Here is a 26,802-nt window from a genome sequence, read left to right as displayed (position 1 = left end):
GCCACACAGACTGGCACCACCATAGCCAGCACCAGATTCACTCCTCTCCTGCTCCAAGAACTCCCTGTGCCTCAAGTGGCCAGTACCAGACATGGTCAGGGAAAGCAGGGTGTGCCTGAAGCCTGCAAAGGATGGAAAGGTGGAAAGGATGATATGCAATCAGGGGAAAATAAGAGGTATCCTCCACCATTATCCCAGACCCAGGGAACAGGAGGCAGAAGGAAAAAGACAGAAGCAGCTTTTACTATATTTACATCCAACAAAAATTCGCGGGGAACAATCCTTATTGCACAGGTCAGGCCTGGGTAGGTGAGGCATTCCCCAAGGTGGGGTGGACAAGGATTAGGACTGGAGGGGGCACCAGTTCTTCCTAAGAGGAGCTTGGGACTCCTCTAGCTCCTACTGCCTGACTTTCAGGGAGCTACAAATCACTGGACCATGGTGCCCCATTTCCCTTTTCTTCCTTACTCTCCATAAGAACCTCCTAAGCAAGGGGGCTGTGGCTCCAGAATAAATAACTTAAACTATAAACACTAGGTAGAAAGGCATGGAGAGCCTGGGGCTCCTTCAGCAATGCCAGGGAAGAGGGACCATCATTGGGGAATGACATCCCTCCTTCCCATTGAGGGCAAAGGCTCAGTAGCTCTGTATCTTTCCAGTTGTTTTTTAAAACAAAAACTTCTAAAATGACCAGGGCAGTGTAGATCTGTGGGTACCCTGGAGGGGAGCTCCTGATATAGAACAAGGGAGGAACAGACCTGTACCAACTCCCCCAGGACTCCCCTAACATCAGCATGAGTAAATTGGGCAGGGTGGAGATAGGGGAATCGTGACTTTTGGTAACAGTGGGTCCCTCTTCCTGCTGTCCTCGCTTGGAGCCTTTGGCTGGGCAGGCTTCCCAGCCTGTTCCCAACTCTTCTTTGAAGGGAATAGGGAAGCAGTTTATCTCTAGAATCCTTCTCCCTCACCTCCCCACCCCAGGCTGGAGAAGGAAGCTTGAGGGTCTCTAGCATTCCGGAGGTGCTCCAAAACATTTTCGGCAGTCAATGGCCTTGGGAGTGGGCATCTGTGCCCGCCACTGCCTCAGCTCCTCCTTGCCCATGCTGCTGGCCAGCTTGTTAAAGGCAGACTTGTACTTCTTATCGAAGGACACTAGGGAAGAGGGTGGAAGTCAATGCATTAGGACCCCTGCCTCCCACACCTGGCCCTAGGTCCCTAAATTCCTCAGCACCCTGCCTGCTCCCTCACCTATGTCCACATGGTCCTTGCCCAGAGCAGCCATTGTCAGGAATAAGATCTCACGGTAGATGCCCCTGTAGTGGAGGCAGAAGGCTATGAGTGAGAGAAAAGGAATGCAGAGCCCTGGACAGGCCAGGGACCACCCGGATGGGAGCATCATACCTCTGCAGGTGCAGGCCAGTGGGAGGCGGCCCTAGAGTTTCCAGCAGGAGCCCCACAGCCTTGTGCACTTCATTGAGTCCAACATGGCGCAGCACCGACTCCAACAAAGCCAAACTAAGGGACGCAGGTACTGGGCCTGGCCATACCACCCGCTGGGGGATCTGGCCTGGAGGAAAGTAAGGAAGGCTGCCAGGCTCACTGAGCCCTCTGGGAATGGGACCCCCCCCCAACCCTAGACCAAATACCAGACTCACTGTGGACCCTCCAGAGCACATAGAGAGGTGGGCAGCTATTGGGGTCAGGGGTCAATACATCCCACAGCAGTCGTACCTGCACAGAGGCTGGATCAGGGGTTAGCCAAGGAGATGGGGCCTGGGGGAGCCAAGATAGGGGAGACAGTTAGGTTCACGGAATGGGAGGCAGAGGATAAGAAATGGACAGGCAATGTCCAAAGAAACAGAGGGACATTACAGGACATAGCCAAAGAAAAGAGGGAAAGGAACTCTCATCCCCCGCAAGAATGCATGCTCTTGAGAGCAAGGACTATGTTTTGTAATCTGCTACATCCCTAGTTCCTAAAAACTGTGTCTAGGATCTAAAGAAGTGCTCAATATTGATGGAATGAAAAGACAAATATTAATGAATCATTTTCTAGGTACCAGGCACTACACAAGGTATCTAAACATCAGCCCTGTGAGGTAGGTGCTTATGCCATTTTACAGATGACAAAATTGAGGATCAGAATTGTAAAGTGAAGGGGCCAGGAGTCAAACCAGGTCTAACAGAGTCCATAGCCTGTGCTCTTTCTACAGTGCCAAGGACACAGAGCACTAGGGGACAAAGAGCTGAGAGATGTAGAGGGAGGCATTTAGGAAGCAGGGACCACACGAGGGCACTGACCTGGGGGAGCGGGGGCCCATCACAGGAGGCCAGCACCAGGCCTGGTAGAATACTGGGCAAGCGCAGCCGTTGGAAATACCACAGAAGGTTCCAGAAGATGATGGGGTGGGCAGCAGGCAGCTCGGGCAATGCCAGCACCTCACTGCCCTCATTCTCTACCAGCGACTCCAGCTCCTTACGCAGCACCAGGGGGCTCAGGTATGCCCATGCCCCACTTTCAACCCGCCGAGAGGCACCCTGTCAGGCACAAAGGGGAAGGGCAGTAGAGGGCATGTACCACGGCCCCACCCAAGATCCTTGCCTCCCACTGAGCCACACGTCCAACAGCTTCTGGGATGCCCCTTGCCCTCAATGCCCCATCTCTCCTCGGCACCCCTCAGGTCTCCACACAGGACAGTACACTCCCATTCCTCATGCCTCTTTGGCCCAGCCCTTACCCCTGCATGCCCATTGCAGAGCTGGGGCTCATCCAGAGCAAGGCAGAGCCTGCGGTCACTGAGCACGGGGCCAGGACCCCCGGGGACAGGAGCATCTTTGCTGCCACTGGCACCAGCAGGGGCAGGGCTGGGGGCACTGCAGGGGGATAGCAGGAGGGGTCAGCTCTAGGACCTCCACTTCCCCATCCCACCCGCAGCACTTGCCCTGCTTTGGGCACCTGGGCCGGGAATCAAGGGTCTGGACACTGAGCAGGGGCACAAAGGGGCAGGCGCAGAAGGGGCAGGTTGTGTTGAGGTTGGAGTCGTCAGGTGCCCAGCCAGCCATGATTTCCTCATCATACACCAGCGAATCACAGGCACGGCACAGGGAGCAGCTAGACAGCAGAATCTGCAGGCAGGGAGGCCCCAGGAAGTAGGTCATCTGAACTCTGGCACTCTGGAGTCCATGCTCCTTCCTCAGCCCCTCCTACCTCCCTCCCAGCCCAGCCTCCTTCCACCTCTTCCCCATCCCCCACCTTTGACAGAGTGACTGTGTAGTATGTGTGTGTTCAAGCACATGTGTTGGGAGGGGTGATCCTTACTTCCAGGGAAGGTGACTGGAAGGATCCAGGGGTGTCACTGAGGCGCTCTGAGGAACGCCGAAGGCTCAGGCTGCTGAGAGAGGATTCTGAGAGGTCCCACTCACTGCCCAGAGAGGCTGAGCTCTGCCATTACAAGAGGAAGCACAGTCAGCCAACCTCAAGCTCCTCCACCTAGGGTGCTTGTTTCAACTACCCCTCAGGGCCCCCTTTTTGGGCATTCTCCCAGGATAGCAGCTCCTCCCCAGGCTTCCCGATGCTAAAGCATCTGGACCCTCCACTAGCTGGCTACCTCAGAGGCAGTGGATCCAGGGCGCTCCCGGGGACGCAGAAGGCTGTCCATGGGGCTGCGGCGGGCTGGGGGTGGCAGGTCAGGGGGCAGCTCAGGTGGGGGAATGCGGGAGGCAAGGGAGCGGCGAGAAGGAGTGAGCAGTTGTTGGAGGCGGGCACCCAGCCCTCGTCGGGGGGTGCCTGCCTCATCCTGACGCCCACCAGCCTTGGGCCCCCGCCCACTTAGCCCTTCCAGGGCCTCAGTGGACTGGGCACTCAGGGCCAAGCCTGAGCCCCCTGGGCTGCCTCCAGGTGCTGGCTCCTCCCCGGTCAGGCTTAGGTCTGAGAGACTTCCATCATGCCAGGGCACAGGTGATCCTCGGGGTTCCAGGACCCCCAAGGCCTCTATCACTGCAGGACAGAAAAGAATCAGGGAAGATGTAGCCCAGCCCCTCCCCCAGCTACCCCTTTCCAGAATAAACATAATTCCTGGCTGCACAAACGCTGGTACCACAACCCCCACCATGACAACATTCTGGGCAAGCTACCCTCAGAGTCTACAGTACCTACTACCACAGAGGGCCACCCCTCCACCCTGGCTCTTACTGGCAAGTGGTTAGGAAAGCTGCCTGGGGGTGGGGGTCAGACCAGGGTACTCACTGTGGGCCACACCAGCCTCTACAGTGGGCTGTGCCCCTCGGGCACTGCCCAGGCTGCCACTCTTCACCAGGCGCCCAGTGGGTGAGGCTGGGTCCCGCAGACTTCGCCCAGCCCAGGTTGTTTGGCGCTGAAGGGGGCGGCTGGGAGAGGGGCGCTCCAGATAGGACTCTGTAAAAGACAGAGAAGGGGTTTAGGGGCAGCCAAATGGAAACCCAGACCTCTATTCCAAAACAGAGCTTGGATGGACCTAGGTTTGCCGGGTTCCCCCCAGGCAGAACTTTATCCCTTGTGTTACCAGCCAGATGTAGTTTGTCAATCCCCAAAAACCCAATGCCAACCACTAGGCCAGCCCCAGCTCTCCATACCTCTCCCTGCTAAGCCTGGCTACTCGGTCCTCAATCCTGTCTCACCAGTCCTACCCACCTGTCTGGGAGCTGCCTGCCTCCTGATGTGCTGATACCTCCTCCTGCTGCTGCTGCTGCTGCTGCTGCTGCTGCTGCTGCTGCCGCTGCTGCCGCTGCTGCTGCTGCTGCTGCCGTTCTCTCAAGGGCTGGCGGAACTGAGCAGCCCCCAGGACGACATTCCGGAGCTTAGCCCAGCGCAGGCGCCCACCTGGTGTGCCAGACGGCCACTTGCTTTCCAGCACAGCCTAACAAGCACAGTGCCAATCAGGATGGCCTACTTCTGCACCCTGACCCCAGCTGATGCCCACTTCCTGTCGTGGAGCCCCGGGGACCACCCTCCCCTCCAGACATCCTGGCTAGGACTGTCCTGCTAAAGGCTCAGCCAGAAACAAGAGCCCAGGGAGGCAGCTGGCAGCAGCTGCCTCCAAGAGGATTTTAGGAGAAGCCAGAAGCAATGAAGAAAATTTGTATCCAGAATTTTCTACTTATAAATTATATGGCTTTGAAGAAATCATGTCTTTCTTTTTCTTTTTTGAGACAGAGTCTCACTCTGTTGCCCCGGCCAGACTGCCGTGGCGTCAGCCTAGCTCACAGCAACCTCAAACTCCTGGGCTCAAGCAATCCTCCTGCCTCAGCCTCCCGAGTAGCTGGGACTACAGGCATGCGCCACCATGCCTGGCTAATTTTTTCTGTATATTTTTAGTTGTCCAGATAATTTCTTTCTGTTTTTTTAGTGGAGACGGGGTCTCGCTCGTGCTCAGGCTGCTCTCGAACTCCTGAGCTCAAATGATCCGCCCGCCTTGGCCTCCCAGAGTGCTTTGATTACAGGCATGAGCCACCATACCTGACCCCCATTTCATTTTTTTGGTTATCAGTTTCATCATAAAAAAACAGGAGGCAAGCCAAGTGTGGTGGCTCATGCCTGTGGTCTCAGCTACTAGGAAACTGAGATGGGAGGATTGCCTGAGCCCAGGAGTTCAAGGCTGCAGTGAGCTACAATCATGCCACTGCACTCCAGCCTGGGTGACAGAGCAAGACCCTGTCTCTCCCCCTACCCCCAAAAAAGGAGGCAGTTTAGGATCATGGTTAAGAGCCTGAGTTCAGGAGACATGAATATGCCTGTGCTTATATTCTAACTTCCTGACTATTCACTGTGGGATCTTGGACAGTTACTAATGCTCTGCAACTTCATTTCATCTATAAGATGGGGATAATAATCATTCCGCCTCATGGGGCTGTTGTGAAGATAAAATGATTTAAAATGTATAATATATTTGGAACAATCCCTAGCATATTGGCTAAAACTATTAGCTATAAACAGGGTGGTTGTGAGTGAGAATCAAAGCAGCCAAGTATGAGAAAATTGTCTGTAGGTGCTAAGGCACCACAGGAGCACAGTGGATGACAATGGTTACAGGATTTAGTTGAACTGTACAGGCCCAATGTCCGAGGACTGAGGAGAGCAACAGGTGTCAAGGAGCAGCATCCTCCCCATACACTGGCACAGGCTGCCATCCCACCCCTTACCCCAAATTAGGTACCTTGTTGTAGTAGCCGTAAGTGATGGTGTTGGGCACGATGCCTGCCTGCCGCATCTCCAGCATGACACGCACGGATAGCACAGGCTGCCCGTAGTGTGAGCAGAGCTGCATCAGCACCCGGTAACACACCTGGGCCAGAGAGGCATGGGATGATGGGAGACTCACTCCCAGCCAAAATCATCAAGTCTCAGCAAGCACCCTCTTCCAGCCTCCCCAATTCTCACAGACTTCACTGGCCCCTGGCAGGTACTGGGGCTGCCTCAGAGCCACTCAGTCTTCCTGCTGACCCTGTCTCCCTGCAGTTTCCACTGCCATACCCTGAACATGCTCATTCACTCAGTGCATGTTTATGGAGCATCTGCCCAGCTCTGGGGCTCCCCATCTGCTTTCTCTGGTCTCCACCAAGTTTCTCTGTCACAGTCCCCATGGCTGCACAAGCCTCACTGGGACTGGGTATGGGCATAGCCCACAGGTCCACGGCTGCCTACCTCATCAGGGAGCACCACCTTGCAGCTCTCCATCTGGCGCAGCACATGGTAGGCCGTGTGCAGTGCCTGTACGCGGGAGGGCGCCGACCGCACATAGGCAGGTAGACACAGGAACCACAGCCCATAGCAGTGCCCCAGCAGGCACCGGGCCCACAGCTCAGGCACGGCTGCTGACTTCTGTGCCATCCGCTGTGCAACCTTCATCTCCTAGGTGTGAGAGGGGACACACCAGGGTGAGTACAATGTCCCAGCAGGTTTTAAAATGGGTGGGGAAAAGCAGCACCTTCCCTAAGGAAGGATCTGTGCTCTGAGGGCACAGGAGGGATGCTGTACTCTACAGGCTGCAGCCCCGCCTGGAGCCTCAGGCAGAGGCTGGCCCTTGAGCATGGGCAGGTGCCAGCCCCTGGATTCCTAGAGCACTCAGAAGATAAAGATGATGATGATACGACAATGGTGATGATGATGGTAACAACAGCTAATGTTTATACACTGCTTTTTATGTGCCAGGCACATTTAAACTTCCTAACAACCTTATGGGGTAAGTACTATTATTATCCCCATTTTACAGATGAGGAAACTGAAGCAGCAGCCATTGGCCTGAGCCAGGTCCCTTGATGGCGTCCACCCACTGGTTACCTGTTTTGTACGGCGAGGAGCAGGACTGCTAGGGGCGCTACGGGATGGGCCCGGCACAGGCAGGGCCCCAGGTTGCTCTTGAAGAGACTCAAACAGCTCAGCCCGTAGCTCTGGGAACCCATCGTAACTGGAGGGGTAGGGAGAAGCACCATCACAAGCTGCACTGGACCAGCCTTTGGAGCTTTGGGACAAGCGAGGGGGCAAGAGACTCACCAGTACTGAGGAGTGGATTCACTGCCCTCTGGTACTGGAGGCTCCTCGGGAGGTGTGATGAAGACAGTGAGCTCATTTCCCGACAGCTCCTCCAGCTCCACTAAGGGTGTCGGCTCAGGCTTCTCCTGCTCCGGGTGGACCTGCAGCAGGATTGTAAGTGAGTGTTAATACAGTGGGCATGGAGCAGGGCCTAGGGTGTCCAGGAAGATGGCATCTCCCAGGAAAGCACATCCATAAGGAAGGAGCCCTAAAGACACAGCCTGGGTGGATGGTGTCAGAAAAGGGAGGGTAGTAAGCTAGTAAGTATACGAAGCCAGGCATGTATGGCTGCACAGGCTGTGCACTGTATAACTCCAGGGGTGCCATCCCAGTCATGGTTAAGATATAAACAATAGCCCTGGGGCAACAGAGACAACCAGGAGGAGAGCAGGGACCAGTGGGCACATGGAGAAGGGACAATGCCCAATACCTTGTCAACACAAGAGTCGAAGAATTCGAGGGCAGCATGCCGAGCAGAGCCAAAAGAGCATTCCTCAATGAACTGTGAGAACATCTGTGTGTGCAGCAGCTGAGAGTACAGTTTGTGGCTGGAGCGTTCCCGGGATTTGAGGAAGCCTGAGGAGGACGAGAGTGGGGCATAGGAGGGAGGTTACCAGGGCTCCCCACCCCCACCACAGCCATACCCTTCCTGAACCCCGTCCTAGCTCCCTGCCCACTCAGGACTAAGGTCAGCAAAGCCGTCATCTCTTTGGCTCCTCTGGTACAACTGCCCCACACACCAAGCTGACCAGCTCAGCTTCCCCAGCATGTGGTCCCCTGTAATCCCTCCCTTTTGTCTGTTTGTACCCTTTTGTCTGTTTGTACCCATTGCCTCGGATTGGAGTTTTCTAAGGGGAGGGTCCCTGAACACAGCTTTGCCCCTGGGGGCTTCTCACCACAGGGACCACTGTGTCCACTCCAAGCCCAGGGCTCCCGGAGGGTAGGGCCACAGCTGGTTCATCCTCGTACCCTTACTCCCCCCAAAACCACCAGAGTGAGTGGGTCAAAGCGGGTGCCATGAAACACTTGCTGAGTGAAGGAATAAGCAACTGAGTGGCTCCCAGCGCCGCCTCCTTCCTCATGGAGCCCAGCCCCTGGCCACCTCCTCCCATGATACCACATCCAGGCAAAGACAGGCCCTCTTTACCCTGCAGGAAGAAAAGGTTGTCAACATCACGAGCCCCCTCAGAGGGGGCCTGGGTGAGTGGGCGCAGGAAGATCCGGTAGCCCTTGAGCAGACAGGCCATAAAGCGGAGAAAGGCTCCCTGGACTTCGCGCTCCAGCCGGGCCCGGCGGCCGCACACTGCCTCGTAGTCCGTCAGCAGGAATTCCAGGGATGCCTCCTCCTCAGGTCCAGTATATGCTGGAGACCAGCGCAGCCAGAGGCTCAGGCTGGCTCCCAGGGGGCATGCCTCGACCCTTCCCTTCATACAGGCTCTCACCACCGCCACCTCCAGCCTCTGACAGACTATGCACCAGCAGCGACTAAAACATTGCCTTCAGCTAAACGCTTCTAGCATCCCCAGTGACAAGCTCGACTTTCCCAACATGTTCAAGAAGACTGCCCCTTGTCTAGCTTCAGCTGGAATTTGAATCCCCCTCACTTCCACCACATGAAATCCTAACTCCTCTCACCTCGAGGAATGTCTACCTTCCCACAGGCCTCCCCAAACTGGCGATCTGAGGTCTCGACAGCTCCCAGGCTCCCACCCCACCCAGGCTTCTCACTCTGGTCCAGCTGCTGGTACAGGTTTGTCAGTGTGGCCAACAGAACCTTGTAGGGTCTGCGGGGCAGGGTCCGAGGGGAGAGGAGCTTCTTTTCCTCAGTCCTGCAAGATAAGCACAAGGAGAAAGGGTGATGGGGTTCCTCGCCAGCCTCCTCCACTTTTTGTCTGAAGCACTCCACACACCAGCCCTGTCACGCCCACCTCCCTGCAGCCCCACGTGAGACCCAGCCTCTTACTGGAAGAGCGTGTTGGTATCAAGATCAACACAGATGACGTCAGCAGGCGGGTCGTGCAGGTCGAAGTAACTGGAGTGGATACCCACAATGAAGGGCACAGGGGCGCTCAGCACGTCTGCCAGCACCAGTGGGCACAGCGGAATGTAGGGGCACTGCCAGTGCAGCGGGAAGATCATCTGAAGCACCAGGGCGTGAGAACCAGTGAGCAGGGGCTTGGGGTGGCAGTAGGGGGCACAGGAGAGAGAGGGCATTGGCCTTGGGAAGGTGGTGCCTGTTGAGAGAGGCTGTTGGAGGTAAGCTCCAAAGAAGAGCCCCTGATAGAGCTGTGCGTCCCTCTAGGCTGTGCCCAGAGAGAGAGGCTGAGGACCTTCCCCAAGGAAGGAAAAGTTAAGGGAAGAGTCCAGGCAGGGAAGAGGGTAGCACCAGAAGGAACAGTAGTTCTAGGGCAGATGTGCCGGGCAGGGTGGCACTCACCGAGACGAGGGCCTCACAGACGCTGGTGAGCAGGTCTGGCCGCAGCGAGTGGACCAGCAGCTTGTGTTCCGTGAGCACAGCCAGCAGTAGCGTGACAGCCAGCTCAGGGCCCAGGCTCTGCAGCAGCTGCAGGAAGCTGGCACCACTGCGGGCAATGCCAAGGTGGGGAAAAAGTCACCAGGAGACCCTTCTCCAGACACTAGGCACAGACACCACCTGGGCCCAGCCTGCATAGGCATCAACAGCTGTACACACCTGCCTGCCACCTACCATGTCCTTGGTCATTAAAGCTCCCCTCCCCCAAACCTGGGCGCATACCTGAGGGGCAGGGGTGAGGATACAGGTTGACAGAGGAGCAGGTTGTCATAGGGAGACATCTGGCAGGGCAGAAGAGCCACGGGTCAGGGTGATGATGGCTAGCCCCTGCAACTCCCCTCCTTCCGTCCAGTCCCGCCCCAGCTCAGCTCTCACCTGCACTAGGATGCGGGGTCTCTGTGGGGAAGGGAAGGGGACGTTGTGAATGAAGTGGGAGATATGCCTGGGGGAGAGAAGGACACAGGTCAAACAGACTCCCCAGTCTATCCCTGTCCTACCTCAGCCACCTCTTCTCATCTCCTTCACCTGTCCTCAAGAACCTACTCCTCCCTGAAGCCCACTTCCAGACCTGTATTAGTCATCAGAAACTCCATTATCCACAGAATTTATGCAAATCAGAAAAGAGATTCCCCTCTGGACATACATAGCCCCTTGCCAGGACCTAGCTAGCAAGTGTAGACTGGATTTTAGGCTCCACTCACCCCCTCAGCCAGTGGCATTTCTGCAGTGGACAAACTGTACAACCACACACTGCAGCCCTGTCCCCTACCCCTGTGCCCAGCCCCCCTACCTCCATCCTAATCTCTACCAGCTCTCCTGGCCTCCCCATCCCTTCCTAACCCTTGCTGAAAGGGAAGCCATGCTCACGCTTCCAAGGGCAGGCGGTGAGGGCCTGAGACGGAGTAGCGGTAAAGGAAGGTAAGGAAGGCGCGAAAGGCAGGGAAGGCAGGCCAGCGGGACAGCACAGCAATGGCACGCCGGCTGCGCACGGCTCGGCCCCCCAGTGTCCGGCCCCGCTCCACGGCGCTCAGCAGGCCCAGTGCCCGTGCTTGCCGCTCTGACAGCCTGGCCCTGGGGAACGCCTCATAGAATTGCAGGGCGGCACCATACACCTGCAGGGGGCAGAGGGGCAGTCAGGCAGGCCCTGCACAGCCGGACCCCTTACCACACTCCACATACCTACCTTGTCACCAGCTGCACCCGTGAGCACAAAGGTGGAGAAGACGGGCACGGGGTACTTGGTCTGGGCAGGCCAGCACTCGATAGTGGCCCCCATGGGCAGACAGAACACGGGCACTGACTCGGGCAGCGGGAATGCCTCATTGTCCTCCTCCGGGTAGCGGCCCAGCAGCTCTACACCCCCAGCAGAGTGGGGGGTACCCAAAAGGAGGAGGGTCCATCAGATTCCAGGGGAAGGAACCAGGGGATCCCAGAGGAGGGCCAAGTGGCAAAGGGGAAGTAAATTCTGGGGACACTGAAGGTGCCAGCCAGGAAGCACCAGGGCAGAGGCGCGTGGAGGGTCAAAGGGTTGGAGGGACAAAGGGGCTACTCACCTGCCTCATATACCAGCGTGTTGGCCTTGGCCAGGCCCACCTTGTAGCACAGGTACACTGCTGGGCCCCACTGCCCAAGAAATGACACAAGACAAACAGATACACAGCTAACAAAGGTTTCTGAGGTCTGTTTGCTCTCTGCCACCCCTAAATGATCTTTTGTCTTTATAGATCGCATTAGTAACAGTCCCCCAAAGCCAGAGTCACCCATCTGGGCCCAGCCCTGCTGTGGGAGTCCTTGGTCCCAGAATGCCCTTTGTGCCCAATGTCTACACCCTTATACCAAGATGGCCCAGGTCTTAGCTCTTGGCCTCACTCACCATGCCAGGGTTGAGGTTGCGGGGCAACCGGCAGTAAGTATGAGGAGTGCCCTCACCCTTGCTGGGCAGCACCAGGCAGAGATCAGTGATGCCCAGGGCATGCAGCCCTGCCCCCTCTGCTGCCCGCCGGTAAGTGAGGTAGGTGCGGGGGTGCCCAGGGCCTGGAGGGGCCAGGTTGGCTGAGTGGCTGTAGGGTGTCGTGTCAAGCACTTGGAAGCCAGGCTTGGGTTGCTCCTTCCCCTCATACAACACCCTTGGTACAGAAAGCAGAGATGTTAAAAGGTCAGGGTAGAGGAGAAAGACCCCAATCCTGCCAGACCTGCCTACCTAGCCCCTAAACGCGCCTTGCACCTTCAGCCCTGTCAAACTGCAACATCAGAGCCTACTGCTTCTTGCTGAACTCCGCCCCCCAGAATCCAGTGCTCCCTCTTTAGCCCTTGGCTCTACTTCTTGGTCAATAACCCCGCATGCCTTCCATGGCTCTCATGCTCATTAATAAACACTAGGAATAATACCAGCCACTACCAATGGACTCTGTGCTAAGTCCGTCACATGTTTATCTCATTTAATCTCAACCACCCTATGGGGAGGTATTATTCTCATTTTACAGATGAGAAAACAGGCCCAGAGGGACTCAATAACCTGCCCAAGCTGACAAGCACCAGCACTAGCACATGAACCCAAATCTGTGAGAACACGAAACACATACTTCAGTCCCTCCTCCTTGGCTGCTAACCCAGCCTGCTCCCATTACCATTGTCCTTCCCTTGTCCCATACCCCTACCTCTCCCTATCTCACCCAAGTCCCATCCAGCCTCCCCTGGTACCAGCATGGGTAGGGACACCCACCCCAGCTCAACAAGGGGGGGCTTGTCACGGCCCCTGCGGTAGCAGATGACAGGCTGAGTTCCACCCAGGAGCCCAGCACTGAGTTCCAAGGGGTGGCCCCCAGCGGAAGTTTGGATGCAGGTATAGCCCTGGGGCACGTCCTCGCCCAGTGCCCTAGCGATGACGGCCACATCCGTGATGGGCTCAGCTGGCCGGGGAGGGCGCAGGGGCCCACTGGGTTCAGGAATCCATGTTTCCTCAGGGATGGGTGCTCCGTTCCCTGGAAGCCCAGCTACCACGAAGTAATCCACCAGCCGGGGGGGCCGCTCCTCCGCCATGGCCCCCCCCTCACTCACTGCATCTGGAATGGTCAAATCAGAGAGAGATGAAGCAAGGAAGGCTAGGGTTGCCATGGCAACCAAGTGGGGGGGGGCTCCTTGCTCCCCTCCTCTTCCCAGTCCTTCCAAGGAAAGGCAGGATAAGTGGTCAGCCAATCCTGAACTCTCCCGCCTGTGACATCACCAGGCTCTCACAGCCCACCACAGCTCCTTAAAGAGATCAGGTCCCTCCCACTTAGTAGTACCAGACCTCTCTCCAAAGAACCCAAACTCTACTCTACCACACACAGCTAACCTGGGCTCTGACATCATATTGTGCATGTATCCCTTTTAAAGGCCCCACCCCTCCTCACTCCCTTACACATAGAGTTACATCACAGAGATCACAATCTTTTCTGTAATGGCCTGCGATGACATCATTCACTCTGGCCATGACATCATACCAATCTTGCAGTCTTTTTAAAGGTTCCTGACCTTCCTACTCTAGTTATGACACCATAAGAACCTCAAGATCCAGCTAATGTTCTTAAAGAGCCCGCTCTTGGTTCTAAAGAGGACCCTGCAGGTTTGTGGGAAAGACCACAAAACTCAAGCTTTAGAGTCTTTTCACCAGACTCAAGTGTTCTTTTTCCTAGCTTAACTCCACCAATCTGGCCAAAAAACCAGTGTTCTCCCATCTTTAAGATCCTTAGGTATCTCCAGTTAGGTACAAAGAGGCTGTGGGAGACAGACCCAGCCATCCAACACCCTCCACCATGGAGCCGAGAGACAGAAACAGGCCCACGAGAGTCCGTCAGTAACTGTGTTCTCACCTGCCTCCATGGCCCAACCCGGGGCAGGGAGTAGGAACCCCAAGGGTCCTGAGGTACCCCACGGTGCAGAAGCTGGGAAAGAGCCTGGTGGGTGGCTTGCAGCAGGGGCCCGGAGGCTCGTGGTGGTGGGGTACTTCAGAGGGGAAGGGAGGTTACTTCCTGAAACAGTGGAGGGGAAGCTGCAGCTCAGAGGAAGTCAGCCTATGGGTGTGTGTGGTGTCGTGGTGGGTGCCAGCACAGCATCATGCCAAGTTGGAACCTCAAACTGAAAGACCCTGAGCAAGGCAGAGGAGGCTCAGCACGGTTCCAGGATGTACCGTCCTACTAACTGCCCACTCCTCCCCAGAGAACAGGGAGTGAGGGAATCTCCTGGAGCCAGGTTGGCTCTCTTAATCTGGCCTCTGGACACACACACACACACACACACACCACGCTCCAAACCCAGCTAAATTTAGCCTCCACGTCTGGGAGGTGAAGCCAGGAGTCAGCGTCAACCTCCCGATTTAACTCTGGGGCACAGCCCTGTCCCTCATCCCCTGCAAACAAATGGGACCCTATGCCTAAGGCAGCAGGCAGAGGCCATTCGGTGGAACTATCTAAGGGGCGAGTGAGTGACACCCATCCGCGGGACCTGCGCACCCAGGCCTCCCTTCATCCAGGCAGGGAAGAGTCTTGCCGAAAGCAGCCCTTTTTCCCCGGGGAAGGCAACGGCTACAGGGGGCCACTCCGGGTCCCAACGCCCACATGCCAGGCGATGGGAAGTTTGGATTGGGGCAAAGGGCGCACAGAGGGAGAGGAGGCTGAGGACCGAGCAGGAGGGCAGAGAGAAGCAGGCGCGCCGGCGGCCGAGGACGTGACGGCAGCAGCGCCGGCCGCCGCGTGACCCGAGGGGGAGGGAGGGGTACTCTGGCTCCAGCACCCGCGGGAGCCGGAGGGGTGCAGGATGCCGGGCACAGCTAGCTAACTCCGGGCTGTGCCCTCCCCTCCACTTTCACTTCCCCAGGAGAGAGGAACCGGAACCAGATGTGCAGCTCTGGAGAACAGCTGGGGACTATCCCCCGCCCCGCCGGCGCTCCCGCCCTTCCTTCCCCGCCCGCCGCCCCGCCCGGTCCAGCCCCTACCTGCCTGCCCCGCGACTCCCCGGCCGGCCGGCCAGCTGGCGGGTGGCTCGGAGGGCGGGCTGGCGGGCCGGCGGGCGGCGGGGCTACCCGGCCCCGGACATGGCGCACCCGACTTGGGCGCCTCTCCTGCCCGGGCGGCGAGTGAAGGAAGAAGAGCCGGCCGAGGGCACCAGGGCGCGGGGCGCCGTGAAGGGAGATCTGGGCGGTCCCAGCGTCCCCGCCGCGCTGCGCCACGCGGAGACTGTGCTGCCGCGCCGCTCGCTCGGGCAGCTCAGTCCTCCCAGCTCCCGCGGCGCTGGGGACCCAGCGCTGCTCCGCGCGCCCCGCTTTCTCCACTCCCCCCAAACCCCCTCCCGGGCCGCGGGCGCTGCCACTACCCCCAGCCCCCCTCCTCGGCCGCCGGCCGTGACCCTGGCAAGCGCCTGCCCAGCGCCCGGCCGCCTGCAGCGCGACCCCTGGCGGCTGGGAGGGCCCCCTGCACCCAGACAGCTTCCCAACATCCAGCCGGTGCCGCAGGACACTAACCCCAGGCGGACCTCAAGTCAGAGGCGGCTCCCGTCCCGCCCTGGGTCCTACAGTCAGATGTGGCTTGCCTTCCTCTGGCAAAGGTGAAGGCCCTGAAGGCCCAGGCTATGGGGACCCAGGTGGCTCCCCCCCGCCTTCCAGGTTTAAGGCACGTTGCATTCCCTTCGGGCCAGAGCCGGAAGCTCTCAGTTCTCTTTGCTGAAAATGACAAGACTTTGGAAAGAGGGAGACGAGAGGCCAGGGCTGTAGTGTGGAATAGAGTAGTGGCCGTAGGGTAGCTGAGGAGGGGCACTACTCTTCTCATTGTGCGGGGGTGGCAGAGAGAGCAGAGACCCAGATGGTCAAAGGGCTAGTAGTAACCCAATCCAGAAAGAGGAAACCTCTTGAGAGCACAGTTGGCATTCAGGGATCCGTTGAATTAAAACTCAAATGAGTGGAGGAGTGGGGAGAGTGAAGTGAATTCATGCATAGTGAGGGGCCGGGGGATGAGGGCTTCCCCTGAGACCTAGGAGCTTGGGGTCAGAGGCTTGTGCAAGACCTCTAGACTTAAAAGGGCTGTAAAGATGAGAGAGCCAGCTGAGACCAACCTTAAGTTTGCAGCTGTTAATTGCCCTCTTCTTGGAAGCCTTAGCACTGAGGCCAGCTACCCCCAGGAAAGCTCTACTGGAAACATCAGACCTGTAAGCTCAGCCAGCAACCACCTCCTCAGCCCAACTCCCTTGACCTCACTGCCAGGCCTGGGGTGGAGGAAGAGGAGTAACTTGTTGGGCCAAAGCCCCCATCCATTGACGCGACAGCAGAGCTGCAGACACAAAGGAGGGCACACAGGTGACTTCCTGCTGCCATGGAAGCCTACATCCATCCTGGGCCCCCCACGTCCAATGCTGAGTACAAATTCTGAGGCTGGGGGTTCCTTCCATAAAGCACAACAGTGCTGAGAAAATGCAAAAAGCATAACAGATAAAAAGGCCTATGGCCAAAGAACTCCCTACAACCCCATGCACACCCCAAATAGTAGCCAACCACATCAAAGGTTTGATAAGATTTTTTTATTAACATATAATATATTTAATAAAAAATAATATCCACTCTGGCTCTCTCCTCCATTGCAAGGGGAAGAGTGGTGAGGAGGGGCTGGCACTGCCCACCCCTAGGCATCCGGACAAGCCCTGCCTCCGGGGCTCCCCTCTACCCCCTGCTTTCCAACAGGCTCTGACCTCCAGACAGACGGTTCAAAGTTACAAGTGCTTTAGGCCCTCCCTTGAGCTCCCCCAGGCCGACCCTTTGTGCAGAATTCAGGGATCGCCTGGACAAACCCCTTGCTTTTTCTCATTCTTAGGATCCTTCGTTCATGCTAGAAAGAAGATCTGGGGGCAGAGAGTGGAGTCTCTACTGGCCAGGGGGAAGGGAGGAAAGGGACAGTGATAGGGGATGGGGCCAAGAAGAGGGATGGTGATGAGGTCCCCTCACTGGAGCCGGTCACTGCGGAATGAATCCTCCACTGCAGGATCAGGCAGCAGGGCACAGGGGTCACTCAGCATGTTTAGCCCTTCCAGGCCCAGTGGCTCCATGCGCAGCTCATCTTCTAGCCCCAGCCCCAGTTCCAACCCAGCTGCTGACACCTCAAAGCCAGGCACTCCAGCCAGGGCTGCTGCAATCTCCTTAGAGAAACCTGGAGAGGAGTCTTCTGTGGGTAGAAGAGATGGGTGAGGACCCCATGCCCTGTCAACTCTTCCGAGACCCGTCAATCTCCAGCTGTACTTCTCCCTCCTTCCGTTCCCCATTACCACCCATACCCCCTCACCTGTGAGGATGATGTTAGGCCCTGAGCCATGGCGGGAACAGTGGGTCAAGTTCTGGTGGTTGAGAGTGTGAGGATCCTGGGGGCCACCCACCGGCCCCTCACCCCCTAAAAATCCAGGCCCTTCGGAAAAGCCAGAGGGATCCAGCGCCAGGCTGGCTGATGGGCTCTCCATGCCGAACTGCTCGAGCTATGGACACACAGACCTTGAGGAAGTGGGCTTCAGAACAGGTGTTCCTGCTTGGCCCTGCATCGCCCTGCTAACACATCCCCTTTGCCCAGCAATCTTCATCCACCCCAGAAATAGAGGCAATGACAGAGGGAGGTGGCAGCAAGCAGAGCGACAAAAGCAAGCACGGGGCCCGAAGTAGGTGTGGGCACCGTACCTGCTGGGCCAGAGCATGTGCATGCCAGGAAGAAACGGGTCAAGGCAGTAGTCATCAAAGAGCAAGCTGAGCAGAAATAGAGGGGCAGGAGTAGGGGTCAAATGCAGGAAGAGAGGAACCCCAAGCTGGCAGTGCTATGTTACCTGGGGGAAGGGAGATCTCCCCCACCTAGATCTCCCTATTCGGAGTGCACCAGAGATACACTCAGGCCCCCTTGACCCACCCTCATCCTCTCCCCTGCCTCTGAGCTAGGAGCCTTAGTACTCACGTTCCCCAGGCTGAAGTCACTCATCGGCCGGTGGTAAGACTGTTGCCCGTGCCCACTAGGCCCAGGTGGGTATAGTGTTCCATAATGCGGTTGTCTGCCTGGGGGCTGCCCACCTGAGGGCTGCACTGAGCAGGCCTGAGAGGGCAGCCCTGGCTGCTGTAGAGGCTTTGGGGTGGGTGGCTGGGTGGGAAGAACCAAACCTGGGGGGCTATAGGGGTATGGGGGCAGCCGCTGGTCAGTGGATAGTTTACTGGTGTCCAGGGGGACGCCCTGAAAAAAAGGAAAAAGGGGGAAGCTTACCCCTCAGTGTGCCCCCCAGGGAAAACTCTTAGCCAGGGCTTCCCACCCTCTTAAGCTGCAATGATCCTCAAGTTCCACTTTCTCATGGGCATCTCATGGGCAGTTATTCAAAAACGCACATCAGAATGAACGTGACTGAGTGAGGCTAACACAAGGGTAATTTTGAATCCACTCCAGAAGTAAACCATTCTTAAACTTTGGTACTTGAACTATTGCTGCACCTCACAAGTCACTGATAACACCAAAGTGAAGTTGAGAACTGCTGTTCTAGAGCCTGGACGAGGCCAGAGGGAGTAGGAGATGAAGGAAGGGAAAGGAGAAAAGGAGGGAGGGAAGTTATGCTCACTCCACGCTCTGAAAGAGCAGAGCCCTTGCTGGCCCGGCCTCGGTCTTTCCTACAGGAGAAGGGACCTGGGCAGCGATGAAACACAGAACACACATCCCAGGGAACAGCAATGGATGAAGAGAGAGTTGGGTAGAGGAGAGGAAAAGAAGAGCATTAGGCTGAAAGAAAAGGGATACAGCAAAAAAGAAGAAATGCATGGGGAGGGAGGGAAGAGCTGAGAATTTTAGCACTGAGGAAAAAGCCCTAAAGTAAGAGTTTTGAGTTCTGGTCCCAACTCTTCCCAACTTGCTGTGTAAATGTGGGAAAGTCACTTTCCCTCTGGGCCCCAGTTTCCTCATCTGTAAAATGAAGGGATTGGGCTTCCTGATCTGAAACTCTCTTGACTCTATGAATTCTATGAAAGAAAGGGGGAAATGGGAGAGGGAATGGGGCAGGATAGAGACATGAGAAAAAAGACAGACAAGAAAAGAAGGATAGGAACCAAGAAGGGGAGAAAGGGAAAGGATAAGCTACCATTCTGTCTGGCACATACCTGGGCTAGGCATGGTGCTTAGTACTTTATGTACGATATTTCATTTGATCCTTACAAAACCATGCTTGTTCTATAAATGAGGACACTGAAGCTCACAGAAATTAAATAACTTGTCCAAGGAGACTGCTAGTAAGAGGCAGAGCCAGGATATGAAACCAGAAAACTAAACCCCAGGGTTTACACTCTTAAGAAACAGGAGACAAGATGGATAAAAGATGGGGCAGATGCAGCACAGAGGAATGGTAGGGTACGGATAAGACAAGGAGTGCAGGAAGTAAGGAGAAGAGGTATTTGAGGAAAGAAGGGTGGGAGGGAGAGAACATGGCAGGAGAAGAGAAAGGGGAAGGGAGACAGACATGTAGGGAAGGCAGCCACGCATACCTGAGTGATGGAAGACAAGGTGGGTGACATTGTTGGCGAAAACTGTTTGGGCAGCTGCTGTTGGGACCTTCTGGCGTCGGCTGGGCCCGCGGGCAAACTCAGGGGACTGAGGGGCACACGGCGGTGGCGGGGGGAGGCCCCAGGGGTAGAAGCTGGGTAAGGGGGGGCGCCTAGAACAGGGGATGAAGTGGAGGAAGAGGAGGAGGAGGAGGAGAGGGCAGGGGCACTGAATGAGGGATGGCCCAGGGAGGTGGTGGGCAGTGCACGGTGGGCCAAGGAGGAGGCAGGCAGCGAGGGATGGCTGTGGGAGCCCTGGAGCTGGGGCTGAGGACTGCTCAGGGAAGCCTGGAGGTTGGGATTGCTTAGGGAGGACTGCAGGGATGGGTGGCTGAGAGGTGAATGAAGTCCTGCAGGCACAGACAAAAAACCAGAGATGCCAACATTACTGATGGGAACTGGGACCCTGTCCACCCGGAATGGGTGACAGTGACCAGACTATGAAAGTGGCAACACAATGTCCTTCCTACTCTGTCCTTGACAGTGACATTGGCACTGCCCACCTGGGGGCTGTACTCCATCTTCTTTCTAGGAAAAGCCTACCAGATCTCACTGGCTGAGAACTACAGTGAGGGGAACCTGGGGTACAGAGGTGATGGGCTGGTGTGGGCAGCCACAGGAGGATCTCAGGTGCTCAAGCCTCCCTCCCCTTCATCCCTCCAGCCAGGCAGCACCAAGTGGGCACACGGCGAGGACAGCCACTCACCTGGTGCATCATAGCCTGGCCCTAGGCCCAGGCCTCCACTGATGCCCAGGTGGGTCATGGTGTGGGTCAAATTGGAGGTACTGTTGCCCCCGCTCAGGTTAGGGTAGGCTGTTTCCTCAGGGTCCAGGGGGGTGGGCAGCGGTGGGGGAAAGTGCAGGTTGGTGAGGTCAGGTAGGGAGCCCCCCGTGTTCATGGCAGGTGGGAGGACAGGCACATTGGCAGGCTGGTCAGGAGATGGAAAGATGCTAAGAGAAGGAGAGAAAGAGACATAAATGGGAGGGGCCGTGGTCAGGGAAGAGCAGAGATCAATCTCCAACATCTCCCTCCCCGACCTCTCAGCCAATCTCATAGGGGTACTTACTTAATTCCAGGGACTTCACAGGACCGAGGTCGGGAGGAGGATGAGGACAGCTGAGGAGAGAAGGGAGAATGTGGAAAATGAGAACAGCGCTCAGTGGAGAACCCTGGAAGGCTGCTCCATGGAAACAGTATAGCAGAGGGATAGTTGGTGACACCCAGTGGCCCAGCCTACCTTCTTCGCATCCCATGGCTTCAGCAAATGCTTGTCATCTAGCAAGTTCTCCTCAATAGCAGGGACTTGAAAGAGAAAGATTGGTGATGGGGGATCTGGAGAAGGAGCCAGTAAGGCAGGACAGGAAGCAAGGCAGGTGGGAAGGAATCCTGTTCCTTGAACCTATACCAAGTCCCCAACATCAACCCAGAAATTCTTTGGCATTCAGTACCCACAAGTTGTGAGGGACACATACCTTTGGAGTCCATTTCGCCATCCAGAAAACCTGCAGAGGATACAGTGGAGGTGGCTGCAGTGTCCACTTACCTACCTGCTTCAAACAAAAGATCCATGGCTATTTCCAACCCTGGGACATGGCCACTCACCCCCACGTCGGCTGGGTAGGATGCTGGGAGGTGTGGGGACTGGATAAGTGTCCTGGGGACTGGGGTTCATCACGCTTGTGTGAAGAGCAGAGTCAGAGCTTGTCCTGTAAGAGGAGCAGAAGTGAACTGGCACCAGTGACAGTCTTCCCAGTCCCCAAGCCCTGCCCAGCAGGGGGAAACAGTAGCTGGGCTAGAACAGGGCGGGGATGAGGGAGTAGGGCCCCAGAAACCACAGATAAGAAGAGATGTGGCCCCAAGAAGGCGAAGGCCATCACCTGTTAAGTGCTGATGGTAGTCGAAACAACTGTCCCTTCTCTGCAGGGAAATTGCCCCAGGGCATTGTCCTGGATTAGAGAAACAAAGTCATGAAGAGGAAAGTTGGCAATGGATAGGAACAGGGAGCATCGGGTTGGAAAATGTTGGGCAGCCAAGGTAGAAGTGGAGAGGGCTGGGCACCCAAGATCATGCCTCTTCCTTTCTGGTTCTTCCTATGTCTATGACCAATGAACCCCCTCCCCTAGTCAATCTCACAGATTTAGAAACTTCTCAACTTCTCTCTGCCAGGACAAGCTGAATGGGAATCCTAGAGCCCAGCAACTCTCCTAGGTATGAATACTGGAGGTGAGATGGACAAGGGGAGGGGTTCAGAAGTCTAAGAGTCTACATCTGGCACCCATCCTTGATAGAAGGCAGCCATTTTCACCTGCTACCCTGCCATTCGCCTCTCCCCATTACACACACACCCAGCCTGGCTACAGTTCCCATTGGTCCTTCTCTGGCTGGACTGGGAGGCTTGGCCACTCGTGTCAACATGGCCAAGGCTGGACTCTGACCCACCTACTCCACCTGCCCCCACCCCTTCCAGCCCTGCTGTTATGGGAGCAGGTAGTGTTGAAACCCTAGCCCAGTAATCCCAGTCCCAACCAGAAGCATGTCAGGGAGTGGGCAGGAAATTCTGCCTGCCCTGGGCACTTACCTTCGCCAAGTGGACTCTGGGGGAGGAGATAAGTAGGCAGGACTATAGGGAGAACTGTCAATGTGAACAGCACCAGTTAAGGAAGAAAGTAGAGAGGGACTAGATGGGCTGGGGACCAGATGGGAGAAGAGTAATAGAGGCAGCAAATGAGTTGTTTCAAGAAATACAGACCTTTCTCTTCTATAAGAGGCAACAGTGGAAAAGAGGGGAATCAGGCCTAAAGGAGCTGGAAAAATATAGGAGAATGTCTGGAGAGGGCTTGGGGGAAACAGGCCTGTAGGTCTCTGAGCTTGAAAGCTAAGAACAGAAATGGGAGAAGGAAGGACCAAATCTCCTTTAGCAGGAGACTTATCAGAGAGCCTCACTTCTGGAAGCAAAGAGTGAGCTGAAGTAAGGACAGTCAGAGCCAGCCAGAGATGGGGGGCACAGTCTCAGGAGCAAGAACTCCCTGTCACAGGAGCCAGTGCTAATGTATGGGTTATGGTCACTTGTCAGGGAGGCAGGGTAAAAGAGAGTTCGTGGAGAAGGATGAGGCTAGACAACACTTAAAGTCCCTTCCTACCACAAATCCCTAAGGAACCCCATCCCACCATCCATCAGATCCCCCAAACCCTCTGTGAAGGATATGTGGCGGGGGTATCGGCGGAGTGGGGACACCATTCTGCGGGCATCTCGCTGTACCCGTTCCACCAGCCCATGGTGCCGAGTGCTCCGTGATGAATCCAAAGGCGAGTGAAGGGGGCTCTGCCAAAATGGACAGGTAAGTCAGCAGAGGAAGCAGCCTAAGAACCTCCACTCCCCACTGGCTGGTGTCTACTTACCTGGAACTCAGCCAGGCTACAGCCAATCTGGTTGACATTGGGCAGAGAACCACCATAATGGGAGCTCCGTGTGTATGCCAGCCGTAGTTTTTGGGCCTGTAACTGAGACATGGGGGACAAATGGGAATGTCAGGGAGGGTGTCCTTGCCATCTTTGTCACCAGGATATGCTGCTACTGCTGCCTTTTTTTTTTTTTTTTTTTGTGACAGAGTCTCACTCTGTTGCCCGGGCTAGAGTGAGTGTCGTGGCGTCAGCCTAGCTCACAGCAACCTCACACTCCTGGGCTCAAGCGATCCTTCTGCCTCAGCCTCCTGAGTAGCTGGGACTACAGGCATGCGCCACCATGCCCGGCTAATTTTTTCTATATATTTTTAGTTGTCCAATTAATTTCTTTCTATTTTTAGTAGAGACAGGGTCTCGCTCTTGCTCAGGCTGGTTTCGAACTCCTGAGCTCAAACAATCCGCCCGCCTCGGCCTCCCAGACAGCTAGGATTACAGGCGTGAGCCACCGCGCCCGGCCTACTGCTGCTTTTAAGAAATTTGCCAGTGGCTCATACCTGTAATCCCAGCACTTTGGGAGGCCAAGGTGGGAGGATCACTTGAGGCCAGGAGTTTGAGACCAGCTTAGACAATATAGCAAGACCCCATCTCTACAAAAAAAAATTTTTAAATAAAAAAAGAAATCTACCAGAAAAAAATCCAGTGCTGGGGGAAAAGTCTACTGAGACCTGGTACAAACAATCCATCCTATCCAAGACTAACTGGAAGATAAGGGAAAGGCCACAGGTAAATGTTACAGAGCCATTACTGCAAGCCTCTTTCCTTCACATTCTGGAAAGCATGGGCTTCTAGGCTCTGTCACTTACCCAGCCTTAGGAAGGCTAAACAAAGCCTGCATCTCCTGAACTAGAAAATCCAAGAAATAGTAGCTCTCCTAGCTAGAAAAACAGTGCCAAAACCAAGGGGTATTCTTCCACTGAATCCTAAGGCCCTTAAATTGGCAGGGAATCCTGGAGAAAGGAGTTGGGAGAGGCAGCAGTAGCTCACTCCAGCCTGGGCCAGAACCATCTTTCTGGCCTCATCCCACTTTGGGGAGATATGTCTGGCACAGAGGTAAGACACCACAACCCTTAGCCTGGCATGGGTTTAGTCTGTCTACAGATCTCATGTCCCTCTGAGAGAAGTGAGCATCTACTTCCAAGCCTCTGCCACTGCCATCAGCCAACAAAACAGACCCCAGGCAAGGTCGTTAGGAGGAGGGCGGCTGAAGAGGAGTGAGTTTTAAGAGCTTCCAAGGTCACGCTGTTGTACATAAGCCAACATCAGAACTGGCTGTCTCTTCCAGGGAGTTCAGTGAGCACTATGCTGACTTCTGGACCACTTCAAAACCTTTATTAACATATATGGCAACCTCAGTCTCAGTGCTATAGGCCCTCATGGCCATATCTGCCTCAAATGAACCCTTCCTCCCACCAGGCCAGCTAACAGGCTAAGCCCCAGGTCTCGTATCTCTAAGCTCTAGACTCTTGGGTCTCCAGGCCCTGGCCACGTATGCCCACTAGACTTTTCTGTGTAGCAGAGAAATTGACCAGCAGGAGCAAGGTGGGTAGAAGGGAACTTTTGGTAGATGAGGGTACCACATATATAGAAATAGAAGCCCCAGTTTTGAGTTTCTCACAGTCTTTCTTTGTACTAAAAGCCCTAACATCCCACCATGCCTCTGCTAGAATCACAGTCTAGAGGGCAGGGCCTCAAGCTGTTAGCTGGAGATCAGCCTCTTTCCCATCTTCTTGTTTCTGTCGCCAGCAAGATCAAAGCTCCTAAAGGGGGGCAGTTAATAGTTAGATCATAATCCTCGTGGTGGTTAGAGTGGGTTATGCACAGGCAAGCATGTGAGCTCGCACATGTGTGCACGCACCCTCGTCATCTGCCTCCCCACCTAACTTTCTCTGTTCTGATTCCCACAAACTAGGGCACGTGGTCCCTAGAGACTCAAAAGGGAAAAAACACAAAAAGACTAACAGAGTCAAGGGAGATCACACAAAAATACAATCAGTCAGAGTCAGTCATGGATAGATGCAATCACAATCAGCCAGTAGAAAGAGCCTTGAAATGTAGTATTTATGTTCCACCACCTCCCCTTAATTCATTCTATCTCTCTGCCATGAGGGATCCCTGCAGTATCCTCATCTGCCGTTTTGAAAATAAAGTGTCCCTAAATGAGGACTGCACACCAGCTGGGCAAATTCCCAGCTCTTGCTCTCTCTGACATCCAGCCCTGGAAAGCAAGAAACCAAGACCAGAGGGGCTTCAGAAGCCTTTCAGAGGCCTCAAAGTTTTCAGGAACTTCCTAGTAATGAATATTCCCTACATACAGAAGACCCTCCAAGGCATCCCATAAACTGACCCACAAAGCAGTCATCTCCCTAGAAAGCTCAGCAAACCACTGAGTTCCACATAACCTACAGCCAAACAGTTAACCCGGTTTTGGGATTCAAACACCTATCTCTCCTCCAAGGCGGCCACGGCAAAACACCAAGCAATGGACCTCACCTTCATTCACATCAGGAAACCACAGTAAGTATTTGAAAAAGGAAGCAGAGGGACGGGACGCAGAAGGGGACTTCCTGCCCCACTATACCCAGCACTACTTGTTCAAACCACTCAAGGGGCCCTTTCCTGGAGGTACCAAAGCACCGAGAGCAGCACAACAGGGCAGAAGGGCCAGTTTGGAAGTGATCACAAACTCAGAGGAACCAGATTAGGGACAAGCAGACCATCCCCTCAACACATAACCCAACATTAGGCATGTTTCAGTAGGGTCTCCGAGGGGACTCCGTCAGGGATGCACAAGTACCCACCTCCTACCCCCGATAGACTTCAGGGGACCATCTTCCCTCTCTGCCCATTCCTGCCTCACGTACTTGGTCCCTAGTCACTTTCATACCCCCAACCTCTCCAGTGTTTTCGATCTCCCCCAGCAAAATCCGTCTTCCTGCCCCTCGGCCCTCAACCCGCGCCTCCCAGACGGCGGCGCCCACGGCCCCTGCCGCGTTCCGCCTCCTTCGCAGCGGCTCCCGCCCCCGCCCCGCCTCTCTGCTCTGTTCCGTAACTGCTCAGCTCTGCTCCCGCTCCCCAGCGAGGCCCCTCACCCGGGTGGAGCCGATGTCCATCATCACCTCCTCGAAGGCCGCCGTCTCCTCGGCCTGACGCTGCTTCTGCAGCGCTATCTTCTCACTAAACTTGCGCGGATTGGAAGCTGAGGCCGCGGCCGAGCCAGGCCCATTCGCCCCCGACGTCGCCATCTTCCTCCCCCGTCCCTCCCCGCGACCCTCGTTGTACAAGCCACGGCCCCCGCCGCGGGCTCCGGCCCGGCTCCTCCAGCCGTAGCCGCCGCCGCCTCAGCCAGCACCGCGAACCCGGCCCCAGCCTAACCCTGACCTGTTGCGCGCGGGGGCCGCCGGGAGTTGCAGTTTGTTTACGTGACTCCTTCACATTCCCGGTCACACAGAACGGAGAGGAAATGGACTCCACTTCCCAGCAGCCCTGACGACTCCGGGAACTGGGGGCTTGGCTCCACCCTCCCGGCTACTCCCTGCGAAGGGCAAGCTGGGAAGAGTAGTTCTAAATTAGTCCCCAGCCTACGATCGGGAAGCGGGAGAGGGATTAAGGTGAGGAAAGGAAGGGAAGGAGTGGAGACAGGGAGGGAAAAGGGAAGACACAAAAGGTGAAAA

The 26,802-nt window shown here is 55.9% G+C and overlaps 2 protein-coding genes across 6 annotated transcripts; both read right to left on the bottom strand.

Annotated features, from left to right (window-relative positions):
• Positions 1-221: 221 nt before the first annotated feature.
• On the bottom strand, positions 222-14,047 carry DENND4B (DENN/MADD domain containing 4B). Its single transcript, XM_012658759.1, has 28 exons — positions 13,952-14,047; positions 12,823-13,162; positions 11,974-12,226; positions 11,654-11,723; positions 11,284-11,453; positions 10,968-11,212; positions 10,476-10,542; positions 10,323-10,381; positions 10,005-10,149; positions 9,531-9,706; positions 9,296-9,396; positions 8,715-8,930; positions 7,998-8,143; positions 7,529-7,668; positions 7,316-7,442; positions 6,680-6,886; positions 6,192-6,320; positions 4,670-4,895; positions 4,247-4,414; positions 3,609-3,997; positions 3,320-3,442; positions 2,957-3,126; positions 2,739-2,874; positions 2,302-2,538; positions 1,656-1,773; positions 1,402-1,567; positions 1,249-1,313; positions 222-1,152 (listed from the first exon to the last, which is right to left on the bottom strand). The coding sequence occupies exons 1-28, from the start codon at positions 13,959-13,961 to the stop codon at positions 1,007-1,009; spliced, it is 4,545 nt and encodes a 1,514-aa protein (XP_012514213.1). The 5' UTR covers positions 13,962-14,047; the 3' UTR covers positions 222-1,006.
• A 2,584-nt stretch (positions 14,048-16,631) lies between these two features.
• On the bottom strand, positions 16,632-26,533 carry CRTC2 (CREB regulated transcription coactivator 2). Of its 5 annotated transcripts, none has more exons than XM_012658753.1 (14): positions 26,221-26,533; positions 23,069-23,170; positions 22,875-22,991; positions 22,248-22,309; positions 21,547-21,615; positions 21,272-21,375; positions 21,142-21,195; positions 20,907-20,971; positions 20,736-20,785; positions 20,375-20,619; positions 19,612-20,018; positions 18,053-18,322; positions 17,402-17,588; positions 16,632-17,284 (listed from the first exon to the last, which is right to left on the bottom strand). In XM_012658753.1, exons 1-14 carry the CDS (start codon positions 26,371-26,373, stop codon positions 17,064-17,066), a joined length of 2,106 nt encoding a protein of 701 aa, XP_012514207.1. In that variant the 5' UTR covers positions 26,374-26,533; the 3' UTR covers positions 16,632-17,063. The 5 variants fall into 5 exon arrangements, with proteins under 5 accessions (XP_012514207.1, XP_012514208.1, XP_012514209.1 ...); XM_012658754.1 differs by having other exon boundaries at positions 16,632-17,281; XM_012658755.1 differs by having other exon boundaries at positions 21,142-21,171.
• Between the last annotated feature and the right edge of the window lie 269 nt (positions 26,534-26,802).

The sequence above is a fragment of the Propithecus coquereli genome, unplaced genomic scaffold (assembly GCF_000956105.1).
Source record: "Propithecus coquereli isolate 6110/MARCELLA unplaced genomic scaffold, Pcoq_1.0 Scaffold59, whole genome shotgun sequence".
NCBI lineage: Eukaryota > Metazoa > Chordata > Mammalia > Primates > Indriidae > Propithecus > Propithecus coquereli.
This window is presented reverse-complemented; position numbering and strand designations above follow the sequence as displayed.

What these genes read in the sequence shown, in the direction of transcription:
- DENND4B (XM_012658759.1), bottom strand. An exon ending in ACCCTTGATTCCCGGCCCAG is followed by an intron (nt 2,875 to 2,956) that starts GTGCCCAAAGCA and finishes ATCCCCCTGCAG; the next exon opens with TGCCCCCAGCCCTGCCCCTG. An exon ending in ATGGGCCCCCGCTCCCCCAG is followed by an intron (nt 1,774 to 2,301) that starts GTCAGTGCCCTC and finishes TGGCTCCCCCAG; the next exon opens with GCCCCATCTCCTTGGCTAAC.
- CRTC2 (XM_012658753.1), bottom strand. Translation starts at nt 26,373, where the DNA reads ATGGCGACGTCGGGGGCGAATGGGCCTGGCTCGGCCGCGGCCTCAGCT. An exon ending in TGGACATCGGCTCCACCCGG is followed by an intron (nt 23,171 to 26,220) that starts GTGAGGGGCCTC and finishes CCCATGTCTCAG; the next exon opens with TTACAGGCCCAAAAACTACG. An exon ending in CCTACCCAGCCGACGTGGGG is followed by an intron (nt 21,196 to 21,271) that starts GTGAGTGGCCAT and finishes TGGACACTGCAG; the next exon opens with CCACCTCCACTGTATCCTCT.